Source organism: Galleria mellonella, unplaced genomic scaffold, assembly GCF_026898425.1.
Source record: "Galleria mellonella isolate WM207_F2 unplaced genomic scaffold, CSIRO_AGI_GalMel_v1 utg1053, whole genome shotgun sequence".
NCBI lineage: Eukaryota > Metazoa > Arthropoda > Insecta > Lepidoptera > Pyralidae > Galleria > Galleria mellonella.
Genome location: NW_026441968.1, coordinates 837,900 through 854,603, shown reverse-complemented (window position 1 = coordinate 854,603; position 16,704 = coordinate 837,900). Strand labels below are relative to the sequence as shown.

At 35.7% G+C, this 16,704-nt stretch overlaps 1 protein-coding gene across 1 annotated transcript in view; it reads right to left on the bottom strand.

Moving 5' to 3' along the window:
• LOC113511307 (oxysterol-binding protein-related protein 3-like) overlaps positions 1-16,704 on the bottom strand; it is a 60,200-nt gene that overhangs the window by 16,222 nt on the left and 27,274 nt on the right. The window contains 6 exon segments of the mRNA XM_052903622.1: positions 53-149; positions 1,125-1,247; positions 1,888-1,967; positions 2,632-2,755; positions 3,872-4,044; positions 13,592-13,673. Of these exon segments, the coding sequence (XP_052759582.1) occupies positions 53-149; positions 1,125-1,247; positions 1,888-1,967; positions 2,632-2,755; positions 3,872-4,044; positions 13,592-13,673 (679 nt within the window).

Genomic DNA, 16,704 nt, shown 5'->3' with positions numbered 1-16,704 from the left:
GATAGTGAATGCCATTTCAAAATCGTGTCCAACGGTGTGTTCAACGACTCACTCGCACCCTCAGAGTTGTCCGAACTGGCGGAGCCTTCCTCGCTGCTGAGTGAGCCCGCCTCTGACGACGAGTCGCCGTCCAGCTCTATCACGCCGGCCTGTCACCAAAGCATTAACAGATTAATACAATTACTCGAGTTTTCACATATGAACAATTTACAAATATTTAAATTTATTTAAAACTAGCTACCCGCCCCGGCTTCGCACGGGTGCAATGCTGATAATAAACATATCTATATAATATATAATATAAAAAAAAAATTATAAAAATTAATGCTGTATTGCTTAAAATCCCTTCGTAAATAAGTCGTTTTTTCCCGTAAAATGTAAAGGATAAAAAATGGTTATTGTGGGTTATCCTTAAGAGATAGACATATACCGTCGCGGACTTTTTTGTTGACCTTTTTAAGGTGTACAGTACTGTAGTACATTATTTTGATTTATCTCGTGGGGTTCAGCCTGCGTTTGCAATGTAAGCGCAAAAAAATATGTTTATTTACGACATCACATTAGAAACCTCTAAATTTATCAGTGTCTCTCTACAATATTATGCATGTATTATACATATAAACCTTCCTCTTGAATCACTCTATCTATTAAAAAGAACCGCTTCAAAATCCGTTGCGTAGTTTTAAAGATTTAAGCATACATAGGGACGGACAGACAGCGACAGCGACTTTGTTTTATACTATTTATTTAAAATTAGTCATTTAATTTAAACTAAATCAAATTAGTAATTTAATTCAGTTTAAATTAAATTTGCCGTGTGTGTCCCGGCATAGAAGGGGCCACCTCATCCTTTCCTGTGGGTGTCGTGAGAGGCAAATAAAAGAATTTTATAGTCGAGGGATGGACAGCAGCGTCCCTCCTAAAAACATGACCAAAAATCTAACTGCAGTTGCTAACCCGCCTGCCAAGCGAGGCAACTACTGGCTAAACTTCCTTTATCATGTGCGAAACAGTATACTCTGTTATGTCCATGGTACTGCTCATGTCTATAGGCGACGGTTACCACTTTCCATCAAGTGGGCCGTCTGCTTGTTTGACATTCTAGATTGCATAAAAAACCATACCTCATCTGCGTTGATGATCTCAGCCGGCTTCAAGCCGTTGCTGTCGTGCTCTTCAGCGTCGAAGAACTCCGAGGCGGACACGCACGATGAGCTGTAGCTCAGCGACGGCGGGTGCCGCTTCACCTGGCGACACAGGGGATTTTTTAATGGGTGATAATGGAATGGCAACTCCGCCTGCGCTATAGGTATACGCTGGCGGGGGACCAGTGAGGAATAATAGATGAGGATGAAAGCAGGTCACATCAGGTAGACCTCATTACTTACAATCCCCTCTCCCCCACAAACACAGGCGACACAGTTATTTTTAATGGATGATAAGGAAATGGTCACCCCGCCTGCGCTAACGGTATTTGCTGGCGGGGCACCAGTGAGGGATGATAGGTGACGATGAAAGCAGGTCAGTCAGCCCTTCGTGACAAATTCCACTAGAATTGACCACGATTGTTTCCAAGGGGAACCGTGTGAAGGTCGACCTGATAGGATGTATTGCCAGCAATGGGTCAGTTAAGCTCCATTATTAACAATCGCTTTTCCCCCGGCGATACAGGGTTAGGTCAGAAGAACTCTTTGGTAGGAATTATTAGGGGGGGGGGGGAAGGGATTGTTAGTAACAGGGACTAAAAGTCAAGTCAAGAGGGAATAAAGACCGGCACCAATTGTATAGAAGGAATCTGATCTTAGGGCTGTCTTTTAGGTACGGAACGCTAAAAAAATCGCGCAAAGTCGCGACGGACCACTAGTCTAGTATAAAACAAGTACTCACAGCGTCAGAGATGGCCCCCACGGAGGATATCTCGGCGAGGTCGGACGCGTCGTGTATCCGGGAGAGGCGGGAGCGCAATTCTGCGGTTAAAACTTCACCAGTCATTATTTACATACAAAACGGACAAACCACGGGCGAAAGCGTTGTAGTGTACTGTTGTTTCTTTGACTGATTAAAATATCCGACTGCTTTAATAAGAATTCTAACAATTTATTGCTTATTTAAAACTTTATTGCACTAGTATTACAAGACTTGTTGAAGAACTTTTAATAAATATAGTGTAGTACAAAAGGTGGTCCTATTGCTAAGCAATCTCTTCGAGACAACCTTTGGGTAGAAGGATTAAGGCATAGATAGGTAAGTGGTGTGTAATATATATATATTTATTACAACTTTAACAATTATGTTTGTCTAAAAACAAATTTTAAAAAATTTAATATTGTTCAATTTTTATTAGTTTCTGTCGTTTTCATTCTAATTATGTTAAGATTGAAGAACTCAAAAAATCAACTCCGAGTAGTAATGTAATAATTTGCATGAACACCTCTATAGTAATAGTGGTGTAGGTAGGTGGTAGTAATAGTGGTGGTCAATTCGAGTGTTGGCAGTCACAAACATACTGATGGTGGCGGAATTAAACAAAACGGGACGCCAGAAGTCATATTATGAGAGTTCTAAGAGGGTGCCAGGATGGATCAGGACAGACTAAGTAAGGATAGAGTTGTATAGCAGAAGGTGACTCACCCGAGTTCTGGTGCAGGGCGGACGTGAGGTTGGTCCTCAAGGCCGCCAGCACGGCGCCTCCTGGTGCCGCCTCCGCCCCTTCTAGGGTCTCCACCGCCGCTCGTAGCCGTCCACGCTCGCATACCTTAACCATTATAAGACTTGTTAGTAATAGCCAATAACTTGAGAGATTATATATATATATATATATATATATAGGATTATCAATCCCATTGCTAGCAATATATCCTGTCAGGTCGACCCCCTCGTGTTGAATTTCAGATGTAATCATCATGATGGGCTAATTGACCTGACCTGCATTTTCACTTTCACCTATCATCCCTCACTGGTGCTCCATCAGCGTATATCGTTAACGCAGGCGGGATCATCATTTTAACATCATCCATGAGGGGGAAAAGGGCCTGTTACCAATGGAGTTTGACAGCCCCATTGCCCTATTAGGTCGACCTCCACGTCCTCCCCCTGGAAACCATCGTGAAGCATTCATGTTGAATTCGTCACGATGGGCTAACTGACCTGCTTCATCCTCACCTATCATCCTTCACTGGTGCCCCGCCGGTGTATACCGATAGCGCGGGTGGGGTTACCATTCCATTATCATCCATTAAAAAAACATCATTTATGAAAAAAAAATCAAGTAAATAAGAAGAGGTAGTATCCTGCTTTAATCTAGGAATCGAATGACAATCATAATTCATATCTGTAACAAATCCCATTTAAAAATGTTGAGCTAATTATATGTTAGGAATAAACAGTGTCGCTGTGTGGTCCCGGCATAGAATGGGCCACCCCTTCCTCTTTACAGCAGAAATAAGAGTTAGACAAAAGTAACCGATCATTACCAGAAGAAGTTTTTATACAAAAGACGTCTGCTGACGTATCCCCTCTGTCCCGTTCATATTGCTAAAGCAGCTGTGTTTGCATTACTGTGTTCCAGTTTGAAGGGTGGGATATGGCAGTGAATTTACAGGGTACAGAGGAATAACACCTGAGTCCTCAGGAATGGCAACGCATGAGGGGTATCATGGGCGAAACAGTATACTCTGTTATGTCCATGGTACTGCTACCATCTATAGGCGATAGTTACCACTTTCCATCAGGTGGGCCGTCAGCTTGTTAGCCATTCTAAGTTGTATAAAAAAAGCAGAGACCAAAGCCAGTATGAAAGCAATTTTGCAGCAAAATTGTAAAATCAGGTATGCTCTTGGAGACGAGAGTTTTACTCATTTACAATACTCACTAAAGTGGATAATATAGTTTTCAACTTAGCCACCAAATCCTTAGCTAGCACCGTGAAGTCTTCCCTCAATTGGTGATCTGGCGTCAAGCTGGTCAGCGACGCTGGCCCTGCCACCGCGCCGGTGGCCAGCGCCTCCGCCCCGGGCAGGGACTGCGGCCTCGCTGCTGCGCACGCTGGAATTTGGACGTTCGTTAATACTAGAAATTCCTTAGGAATGAGTATATGATAGTTCAAAGCTTGCCGACACGAGGGATCGTCTTTTGTACTTTTTAATTATAAAATATTTGTTTGTTTAACGAATTAAATTGTAACTAAATAATTGCTAACATTGTTTTGTGTTGTGAAAGTGTAGTACCAATCAATACATAAAATAAAATCGTAACTGGCCGCTGTCTGTACATGGAAGATATATTAGAAAAACTATTATAGGGGGGAACGGGCTCACTAATGCGTTGCGGTTGGCTTTACTTAACATTTAGTGTTTGTTTTATTTCAATCGGTTTATAAACAAAAAAGTTATATCGTTTGGCTAACTGACATGTCTAATTTAATAATATTGGTGGCAAACAATTATACGGTCCGTCTGATGGTAAATGGTGTTACAGAAGCCTATGGACGCCTGTAATACCAGGGATGTCATGCACGCGTTTGTAAACTTTAAAAAATCTTAATATGCCCTTTTTGAACAACCCCATGCTAAAATGTAAACATAATGGACAAGAAGGCCATATTTTAATGAAATACTTGTAATTAATTTTTACTTTGTACTGTATTCATCATATTTTTTTTCGTTTTCGTTCTTGTTTGTTCATATTTTTTTGTTAACTCCTATTTTTGTTGCTTTGTGTACAGCGCTTTGTATCTATATTGTTGCTACTTGTAAAAACCTATTAGTGGCTTATTTTGTGATCCTAAACTGTATTTTTTTGCTCTAGTGTAGCCCTGGTTTTCCTATGAATAAAAAAATAAATCATCATCTTCCTACCCTTATCCCAATCATTTGGGGTCGGCGTAATATGATTTTATCCATATTACAAAAAGATTTGGTTTAAATTTGGAATAAATAAATAAATAAACCGAGAAAAAAAAGTATATAGAATTTCGTCTGAAAAATTCAACAGCGGTTGTTGATATTTTTTATTAAATTACAAATTATATTTATATGCATCTTATATTACATATATGTACATGCAAATTATATTTATATGCGCATGTTTTCATGAATCACTTCGAAGAGAACGATGTCTTTCCAACTTGTTGTTTCCGTAAAACTGGCTCACTAATTTAATTTATACTTGTAAAATCACCATGTCTTGGTAATCTCTTATGGAGCCCCGCGATACAGGGGGCATACCATAAAATGAAATTCTGAATTTTCGGACTTAATTTCGTATTTTTGTTCGTACCTAAATCGACCTAGTAAATGGAGCTTAACGTTTCGTTCATCATAAATCCTATCCTAACAGTCCAGAGGAACGATATTTTAATATTTTTAATAATTTTAAGCGGCATGTATTACGTAATTTTAACATCAAATTTTTATTTCGTTCGTCCCCGAAATTTCGGAAAATATTTCATGGTAAGCCCTCAGGTTCGCCTAGTGCGGGGTCCAATGTACTCGCGTCATAAATTTCTTGTATTTAATAAATAAATAAAGAAAAAAAATAAAATAAAGCAAATATTATATTTAGTGTTCCCGCTAAAAGTACACAGAGACGGTCCCTTGTCAGCAAGCGTTTAATTTTGTTACGATTTCTATTTTACAATGGCATCTGAATTGTGGACTTTGAATACTCTAGAATTTATGGATTTCGATATATCAATTATGTACAGTCAGCTTTAAATATATAAAAATTATTATTATTTTTAGAGAATTCACATCTCTCCTCTTAAGGAGTGGAGATGGCAACTAACCCCCGGCAGAAGCACAGTCGGCCAGGGTTCAAGGCCCCAGGGAGAGAAACCGGCGTACAATCCGGGCAGAATCTAAGAGCACCGCTTTCTGCATCTTTCCCGGGAGTGAGCCGCCTCGGAATCCCAACCGTCTGAGATTTTTTTTATACAACTTAGAATGGGAAACAAGCTGACGGCCCACCTGATGGAAAGTGGTAACTGTTGTTCCAGACTGGTTGGGATAAGACCGTTCACCGACAAAACGATTGGAATGATTTCGGTGGATGCCACCCCCCACATTTCGGTCACGTCGTGAGCCAGGTCGAGATATTTTCTCTTTTTCTCGGTTTCGGCTCTCACGAGGTTCTCGTCATGCGGTCTGGTGGCTGGTGGTATTATTAATATACCAGCAGTTAAAAGTCCACTGTTGAACATAGGTATCCAGCATAAAGCGTGGGTTTTCAGCAATTACCAGGGTTGGCAAGCGGTTTGGCAACCGCAGTCAGGCTTTCATGTTTTAAGAGGGACTCTGCTGTCCATTCCACGACCAGTGCCCTTAGTCGCCCCTTATGATATCTCTCTCTTACGGATTCTCTCCCAGGGATCCTAAACCTGGACTTGTTCTTCTGCTGGGGGTTAGTTTACTATCTCCTCTCCTTAAGAGGGGAGATGTGTATTTTGTTAAAAAAAAAAAATAATACTTTACATTACTATAACCTAATATCTATACTATAAGTGAATGTATAAAGGCATATAAATAAATAAATAAATAAATAAATAAATAAAACGAGAATATTTAAAGCTGTCTGTACTTACAATATCAACACAAAAAAAGTAAAATATGGGTAATAATTGAAGTCATTTAGAGCAATGAAGTATTCGACTTTTCTAATTTCCAAAATAAAACATATCTAATAAAGAAAATGTTTAACCGACTTCAAAACAGAGAGCATATCTTTGCTAATCGAAAACCGATTTTATTTAGTCCTTTTTAATTGAAGCAGTCTATTTATACTATTATAAATTTTGTCGATTGAAGTCGATTTTATTTATACAGAGTGATACCAAAATCGTTAGTCTTTTAAAGTGAGGGTGTTCTACAGTACACAACAGTAGAACCTACCTTTATAATAGCTAAAAATTTTAATACCATCCTGTATAAGACATGAAATTATTAATTTTTTATATTTATCGATATTACTATATTACCAGTCAATAAAAAAAAAATGTTATAAATGGCAATGTTTTTCGAAAGGAATCATGCACAACTAATAACGAGTTTAGAATCTATAGATAATGTATAGCGAATGATTATATGTCAAGTACATTTTTTTATGCAACTTAGAATGGCAAACAAGCTGACGGTTCACCTGATGGAAAGTGGTAACCGTCGCCTATGGACATGAGCAGTACCATGGACATAACAGAGTATACTGTTTCGTCCATGATACCCCCCATGCGTTGCCATTCCTTAATATCATTTCTAACTTATTATTCATATCTTTGTACATTTTTTAACACCAAAAAACTCACCATAACACGTGAATACAAATTTTTTATTATTTTTAAACATTCTATACAAAAGGAGAAAAAAAAATACAAAATCTCATTATTTTTAACCTTTTTATACAAAAGTTATACGATTTGTTGAAAAATTTAGGATTTTTTAAACTTGTTTTATTGTATAGGCTTAAATTTCTAATATACATCCCTTGGGGGAAAGGGATTGTTAGTAATGGAGACTGAGAGTCCCATTGCTAGCAATATACCCAACCAGGTCGACCTCCTCGCGGTTCTCCCTGGAAACTATCATGGTTAATTCCTGAATCCGAATTCATCATGATGGGTTAACTGGCCAGTTTTCATTCTCTTGACTGGTGCTCCACCAGCGTATCCCGTTAGCGCAGGCGGGGTTACCGTACCATTTTCACACATCAAAAAAAATATATACATCCTTTAGCGGTGTAAAAAAGGGGAAAGCAAAGTTTGTATGATGAATTGGGAGTTATAAAAATTCGTATTTGTATTTTCTAGTAGCCATGAGACACGTGTTTCAACATTTTGAGAGAATTTACGTTTTTTTTTAATACCACAAAGGTGGCATGCAAGCATACAGCCCGTCTGATGGTAAACGGTCACTGTAGCCTATGGACGCTTGCAACACTAGGGGTGACACTTTTTTTTTTATACAACTTAGAATGGCAAACAAGCTAACAGCCCACCTGATGTAAAGTGGTAACCGTCGCCTATAGATATGAGCAGTACCATGGACAGAACAGAGTTATATTGTTTGGCCCATAATACCCCCATGCGTTGTCATTCCTGAGGACTCAGATGTTATTTCTCTGCACCCAGTAAATTCACGCCATATCCCACTCTTCAAACCGAAACACAGCCATGCAAACACAACTGCTTCACGGTTGAAACACGAATGGGACAGAGGTACCCAAGCAATCGACTTTTGTACAGTCTCCCTGTGGTGCGCGTATTATAAAACCTTCTTCTAGGAGTTTAAATTTGATGCATCATATTTTTTAAAGAGATTATTTATTTCATCATCATTTCTTTTTGGTGTTTATCATTGGGAGGGTTTTGTCATTCGTTGCCACGCTTGGCAGGCGGATTGGCAACTGCAGTTAGGCTTTTGGATTATTTATTTTTTTAAACTTTATTGCACCATTTATAAATAAAATAAACACAGTGTATTAACAACATATTAATGTGAAGTGATACAAAAGGCCATAACGATCAGCAATCTCTTCCACACAACCTTTGGGTAGAGAACATTGTGAAAAAATGGCATTATTTTAAAAGAGAATTATGTTTTTTATCATAAATATTTGATTAAAAATTCAAAGAAATTATATACATTTTGCAAAAATAATGTGGCACGTGTCTAAATCCTAAATATGTATTTAAGTATTTTCGAAAATGTTTTTCCTAATTATTTGAATTAGTTTTCCTAATTCATTGAAACTTTATAATTACTGTAAAGTCTTTTATAAATAGACATATACTCTATGTTTGATTAATCTCTCTTTTCATTTAAGAGTTCCCTCTTGTCGGTGCAACTAATTCATGCATTCTCTTCCAGCCAGCTCTATCCCAGGCCATATCCTTGACCTCCCCATACGACATGACACCTAGTGCCTAATTTTTTTGTTATACAACTTAGAATGGCAAACAAGCTGCCGGCCCACCTGATGGAAAGCGGTAACCGTCGCCTATACACATGAGCAGTTTAATATAAGTTATAATTTTTATGGAAAAATGGTTCGCACCATGTGACAGTGAGGTCACCGTTAGCTTTTAGTTACATAAAGAAGTAAACTAATCAACTCACTTCTAGAACGTTCTTCGCACTCCCTCAGCGTCTTAGATATATACTGACAGACAATCCTTGCCGTTGTTAACACAACACCACCGCTATCACTTGACATTTTAATATAAAAAAAATCACATACAAGAATACTATAATACGTTCATAATATACTGACGTAAAAACACTGAGTAAATTAAAATAAAATTAATAAAAAAAAAACAAAACTAGTAAATGTCACAGTTTCTTTGTTTATGTAAAAACAAATAAATGTACTGCCAATACCAACATTTTTTATCAACGTATCAAGTTATTCACTGTAAACTACATCGTTTATTCGAGTAATTGCATTGAATTAATTATTAGGTAACAATTATATTGTGGCAATAGTACATATATATATATGAAAATAAACTGTATGTTAAGACATTACAACTCAAACTTGAAAACAAAAGTATTTCTAACGGGAATAACTTGAGATTTTATAAATTAGAAATATACCAATCTGTTTCAAGTGAAACTATGAGTCAAACATTGATAATCTTCAACGAATATTTAACTTTATTACAAGGCGTTAAAGTAGAAATTCGAAGGAGGCAATAACTTTCTATAATAGAACAAGATGAAGTAAGCGGAACGTAGAAATTATCTTAGATAAGGACGACAGAACAAGGTTATGTCGTCTAAAGATTACCTTAATGTGATGGTACCACAGTGTATTGAACTGTGTAAACGTGTCTCATCTATATTTGGAGGAATTTCTTAATTTGTCTGTTTTTCGAGCGTATGTTATGCGATTACATCGTCTATTCTGAGTCGATTTTAATTATTCTTTCGATCTTTAATCTATAGGTATGTCCATGGTACTGCTCATGTCTATAGGCGACGGTTACCACTTTCCATCAGGTGGGCCGTCAGCTTGTTTGCTCTTCTAAGTTGTATAAAAAAAGATCTTATTTCTCAGAGTTCATCTTCGTGTCCTACAGCCTTAATGGTCGCGTACTGCGCGGTTTCAGAGATGTTTCCTCCCACGAACACTCAGGTTGTGGAATGACCTCCTTGCCGACGTTTTCCCAAGAGACTACAGCACGGGGTTCTTCAAAAGGGGTGTAAAGAGGTTTCTTCAGGGTCGGCAACGCGCGCGTAATACTTCTGGTATTGCAGGTGTTCATAGGCTACGGTAACCACTTACCATCAGGTGAGCCGTATGCTTGTTTGCCACCTCAGTGGTATAAAAAAAAAGATTAGTAAATAATTAGATTTGACTGTTTGTAACGGATAAATTTAAAACTACTGAATCGATTTTAAAAATTCTTTCACTTAGAGTAAGATTATATATTATAAGCTAGTAATATAGCCTATATTTTATTTTTTAAAATGTTATCTACCCGTGCAAATCCCAGATAGCTAGTTTAATCTATACTGAGAGGGAGGTCAATTCTGTACATGAAATATATTTTCAAAATAACTATCAGCGGGTGATTAGTGATCGATACTAATGCCAAAAATGCAATTAGTAAAATTTTTGTCTGTCTGTCTGTCTGTATGTTCGTTATAGAAACAAAAACTACTCGACGGATTTTAACGAAACTTGGTACAATTATTCTTCATACTCCTGGTCAGATTATAGTGTTCTTATCATCACGCAACGATCAATAGGAGCAGAGCAGCGAAGGGAAATGTTGGGAAAACGGGAGAAGAATATATATATATTTATCCACTCGTAAAAATACATAAAAATGTCCACCCGTGCGACGCAGGGACGGGCCGCTAGTACATAATAATTTCAAAATTTTAAAAAATCAATTTTTATTGCAAACATCAACACTCAAAAGGTGCTGTCAAAATTTAATCAAATTTGAGTTAGAAACGAATGGTACCCTTTGCTCACTGGCGCCTGGAGGTGCTTATCTCGCTCTACAGGGCTAGTGCTGTAATATTCCTGCTTGTTACGGAAAAAAATTCAGGTGTACGGGCACAATTCAAATATTATCAATTCAAAAAGTTTAACATATTTTAAACATTTCGTCATTCATAGGTGCGATTTATTAATTTTAAAACAAGATCCAGAATAACAAACACTATTAAATAAAAAAAAAAAAAAAAAAACTAAAGAAAAAGTTATTATATTTTTTCATAAACGCCTAACTGCCTATGTTATTTTTTTTCCTCGTGTCATTTTAGTTTTATATTCTGTCTAATATTTTACAAGAAGCCTACAACAACAATAGGATCTTCTCTTCGCCCGCCAGATGACGCGTGGGCGGGCGAGGTAGGGGCCTCGGGGCGTACCCCATTACCCCGGCTTCTACTCCGGAGGTGACGACCTCCGGGTCGCTGGGTTTGCAGCCGGCATACACTGTTGGTCTGTGTATGCCGGCGTGGTGTCTAAGAAGCCTATTAACAAAACTTTCAAGTTTGGAACACAAGGGGACGCTTTCATATAGGTACCCACTTGTCTAGGTATCATTAATATTACTCTTTGACATCAATGAACAAGTATATGTCTTGTGAAATGAAGAAAAAAACAAAATTTCGCATAGAATTCGGAATGGCGAAATTTAAATTACAATAAATAAAAAAAAAAAAACAGCCATGCATTCAAATAAGGCTTTACAATTTATACTTACAATAAAAAATATTTTAATTTTTATGACTTCATGGCATAGCGTTGATAATGAAGCGTAGGTAATGTGAGGCATATTTACATAGTGGTATGTGCTCGAGACGGAATAGGGGGGAAAAAAATAAAAACAAAAAACAGTCTTACGAACTAAAGTAGAGGCCAGAAATGTCGAAAGAAACGCTGGAAGACAAACGAGAAAGGTTTTAATCATATAATTTATTACTTTTTTTTTTAATGGAAATAAGTATTTAATTAAATTATCTGTTAGTGAGGTCCAGCAAGAATATAATTATAAATATATCTGTATACTATAGAGACTTTTTATAGTTTTAAAACATATTTAAGTTTTAATACAAAATAGATATGATTTATAGTAAGAAGTTATCATAGAACAATACATTCATATGCAGAAATATCTCTTATTTATTCCTAAAAAATTGGATAATTAAAAAAATAAAATAAGAGGAGTAAAATTGAAATGAAATCGTGTTATTTTTCTTTTGCTGGACTGCACTTTCCATTTTTCGTATAGCAACACTAGCCATATAGCGATTGATCTATGGATTCTCCGAACTCATACACTCATGTTTGAATGTGACATACCCTTAAGCTTTTTTTTTTTTAATAGGGCCAAGCTACATGTTATAGAGCCAGACCGACATGCGGCAGCGTTATCTGTCGTGCACTCTCGTGTTACCGTGTTTTTGGCGCCATTTTTACTGTGTTGCCATGCTTACGCTGAGCTTCACAACTTACCAATTTCGTAGAATCCTTGTTTAGACATAATCCCCAAAATTATTCACACAAATTAAAACGCCAATGTATTTGAACGTAAATATTATTTTACGATAAAATAAATGACAAACATGACTCGTATATAACAGTACGTAAACAAGGTAATACACTCTTGGTTTGGTCATTGGATTGCTTTCTTAGTGGCAACACTGGAGAACTATTTGGGCAGGAATCAGGTTTCGGGATAATGTTGGTTCTAAAATTAAAGTTAATTTAATTGTTTACAATTTTCTAAACACATACTTTTTATAACGTGTATCCAAGTATTATTTATTAATTTTTTATTTATATTATATTTAGTTATATGATCACTATTATAACATGTAGACTGTTGTAGACACAAGGCTAGTCTAGAAACAGGTACTAAATTGATGAAACTGAACCACTATTTACTGATAATACAGTAGTAATAAAAAAAAAGAAGGGTCTGAAAGATACAAAAGATGATTTTTTTTTTGTATTTTTATCGGAGTGATTTATTTATTTATTTATTTACATGATTTTGTAGATTCAGTTATAATAAAGATATTAGATAATAGTATAACATTGTGTTTTTTTAATTATGCACAAAGAATTATAGTTCACCTTCTAAACAACAAACTATATTATTCAATATTACTTTCCTTTCCTTTCCTGTAGGTGTCGTAAGACGCGACTAAGGTCTTAAACGGTGGTAGGGATGGGCAGTGTCCCTCTTAAAACATCACCAGTCTAACTGCGCTCGCCAATTCGCTTGTCAAGAGTTGCAACTATTGGTAAAACCCCCCAATAGGGGTAGCCTATGTTTAGGAGTGGACAAATAACGACTGATGACTAAATGATTATGATAACCTTTGGGAAAAGTGATTCAGTTTCCTTAACGTTATTCGACTAACCTTGTATGTAAAATTGTATATTTTTATATAAATTAATAATAATTGGCATACATTTTAGAGTATTAGAAAATTGTATTAATCTATTAAAGATTTCATATAAGGAGACATTTACATCAAAAGCGGGTAGTTTCAGATTTGTCTACACTAACACTTACACGACTAACACGAAGAGATAAAATATGCTTTATTTGTATAGACATAAAGTCACTTACCTATTGGCAAGGAGGCCGCCGAGTTGGGCATCGAGGAAGCGCCTCCACCAGGGGAAGGTGGCGCTGTGAGCGCCGATATTGCCTGGAATTGTAAAAAATAAAAACTTATTTGAGACAGAAAATACCATTTTTTTTGATGGATGAAAATGGTATGGTAACCCCGCCTGCGCTAACGGGATACGCTGACGGAGCACCAGTGAAGGGTGATAGGTGAGAATGAAAACAGGCCAGTTAGTCCATCATGATGAATTCATCAGGAATTAACCATGATAGTTTCCAGGGGGAACCGCGAGGAGGTCGACCTAGTTGGGTATATTGCTAGCAATGGGATTTTTAGTCTCCATTACTAACAATCCCTTTCCCCACAGAAAATACCATATTGTATTACTGCTGTCTTACTATGTATGTAATTTGATTATTTTTTATTTGCGATCTTAATACTAAATACTTGATATCTAACTTCCTTGAAGGATTCACCCAGTTAAATTCAATTAAATTCAATTTATTCGATAACAGTATTACATTGTATAAAATATTTATTTATTTATTTATTCATTAGACTTAATGTAAAAGCATTCTCTCCCAGTCAACCATAGGGAAGTGTCAAAATAATGCGGCACTAGTAATTATTGACATACATACATACTAAAATTACATATATAAACGAATAAATATATATAAATAACAAATATACTTACACATATATGACATATACTATATTATACACGAAATTGAAAAATATAAAGTACTTACTTCGGATAAAAATAAAAAGTGTGCGTTAACGCTTTTTTTGAAAGATAAAGAGAAAGCGCGTTCCAGAGTCGTGAAGAATGTAGGAGTTTATGATATGGTAGGAGGAATATGATAAGTTTTTTAGACTGTACACGTGCAAAGTCACAAACATACAACAGTTTTATATATTAACAATGTCGCACACAAATAAGGTAATAATAATTAGTTTGAATTAATATGAATAACAATTTCAGTGGAAAATCAAGTAACTAATACAATTAATATATTTATAAAATTAATTTATTGTGTAAATACATTTTTCCAATGAGATGGAGATGGAGTTTCATTTTTAATATTCTTCAATTTTTTAAAGTTTTCAGAGCAATTGGTAATGTTATACAATTTCCTTTCCTGAAATGATAGTCGTGCAGTTGGCTGAATCTCTATCAAGGAGGGAAGAATCATTTCTCTCCGCAAACATTTTCAGGATTTTATTTTTTTATTTAAAGTATAAAGAACAAAAAAAAAATACAATTGAATCGAGAACCTTCTTATTTTTGAAGACATTTGAAAATTTAACCTTTTTAGAGTTAGTATATAGGGCTCTAATTCCTTTGACCCATGTTTATTTGGAGAAAATGATTAATATCACTGGCAGAAGACTAAGGTACATTTAAAAAGCCCATTTTAAACAAATCACAATAAGCAAATTATCGCGAGAGACTTGTTAAATTCGGCGGGTTATATTAATATAACCCGCCAAACATGTCTCTCGCAATGAGGGCGTTATACTAGCGAATTAGTACATTCAATGGGCGGGTTATACGAAGCAAATACTATAATGATTTGTGTATTATAGAGTTTTTTACGTTCCAGGATACTAAAAGTTTTGAATTTTATCTCATATGTTGAGTGCATGATTCGCAGCGCTTCCAAACCGATGTTAAAAATCAATACGTATACAAAAAAAATCCCACATTAATAATGTACGATGAAAGATGGAATTATGCTATTGAACAGAGGGGTCTACCATGAAACAAAATTCTGAATTTTCCGATTCAATTTCGTGTTTTTATTCATATCGAAATCGACCCAATAAACGGAGCTTAACATTTTGCTCATCATAAAATCCTACCATAAAAGTCCAAAGAAACGATATTTTGACATTTTTAATATTTTTAAATATTTTTGTATATGTAATTTGAAAATCATTTTTATGTTTTGATCGGTCCAGAAATTTCGGAAAACATTTCATGGTAGACTCTCAGGTACTAATGGGGCATAATATGAATTGAATACGGTTATAGAATTTGGGTATAGGGATGGGCAGCAGCGTACCTCTTAAAACATCTCCAAAGCTTAACTGAACTTGCTAATCCGCTTACTAACTACCAACTCTATAACTACATCAGGCAAATCGTGATTAATTCCAATTGGCTAACTGACCTGACGATCATCCGTCACTGGTGTTCAGCGTATACCGATAGCGCAGGCGGGGCTACCATTCCATTGTCACACATTAAAAAAAAACCACCTAACTACTGGCAAAACCCCCCAAGGGGGAGGCTTACGTTCAAGAGTGGGCAATTAAAGCCTGATATGATAATGATGATTGAATTCGGGTGGATTGATACAATTTGTTTTAATAGAACTTAATGTAAAATGAGCGAACAATTCTGTCTGATACAATTTAATTTGTTTTAATTACAATTAAAAAGATAAATTAATAAAATTTAATTCCATTATAATGAGATCCCACAATGTTGAAACTGCCCATCTGCAGAACCACACTGTATCAACAAAACTGTGATAAAAAAAAATATATAATAAAATACCAAAATCAATAAGAGAACTTAATTTTAAATTACGGTTAAAAAAATGGTTACTGGAATGCAATTTTTATTCAATAAATGACTTTTTAAAAAATTAAATGAATGTATGTAAATGTGTAATTCATTTGTATTGTATGACATTTGTTATATTATTGACTTGTTATGTATTTGTTTTTGTTTAGTTTGTATTTGTGTTTATTTAGTCTGCTACCATTAGTATGTGTCCGGCTGCCAATATTTATGGATTGACTCCTACTAGGCTATTAATATACGTAAGCCACTAAATTATAATACTAAATTTGCATGCCTTTAGATAAGGCGAAATGTGTAGATCTATTATATTTAAGACCATTATTATAACCACATTTCTAGCAAATAAATAAATAATTATTATTATTATTATTGACTAGACCCGAGATCTACTGTGTACTGACGAAACCCTGTGCGATCTACCAATTACATCTTCAAATCACAAATGAAACAACATAGTTCAGTACACAATTATGTAGTATTGTAGTATTTTTTATTTTATTAAGAGGGAAAACATAA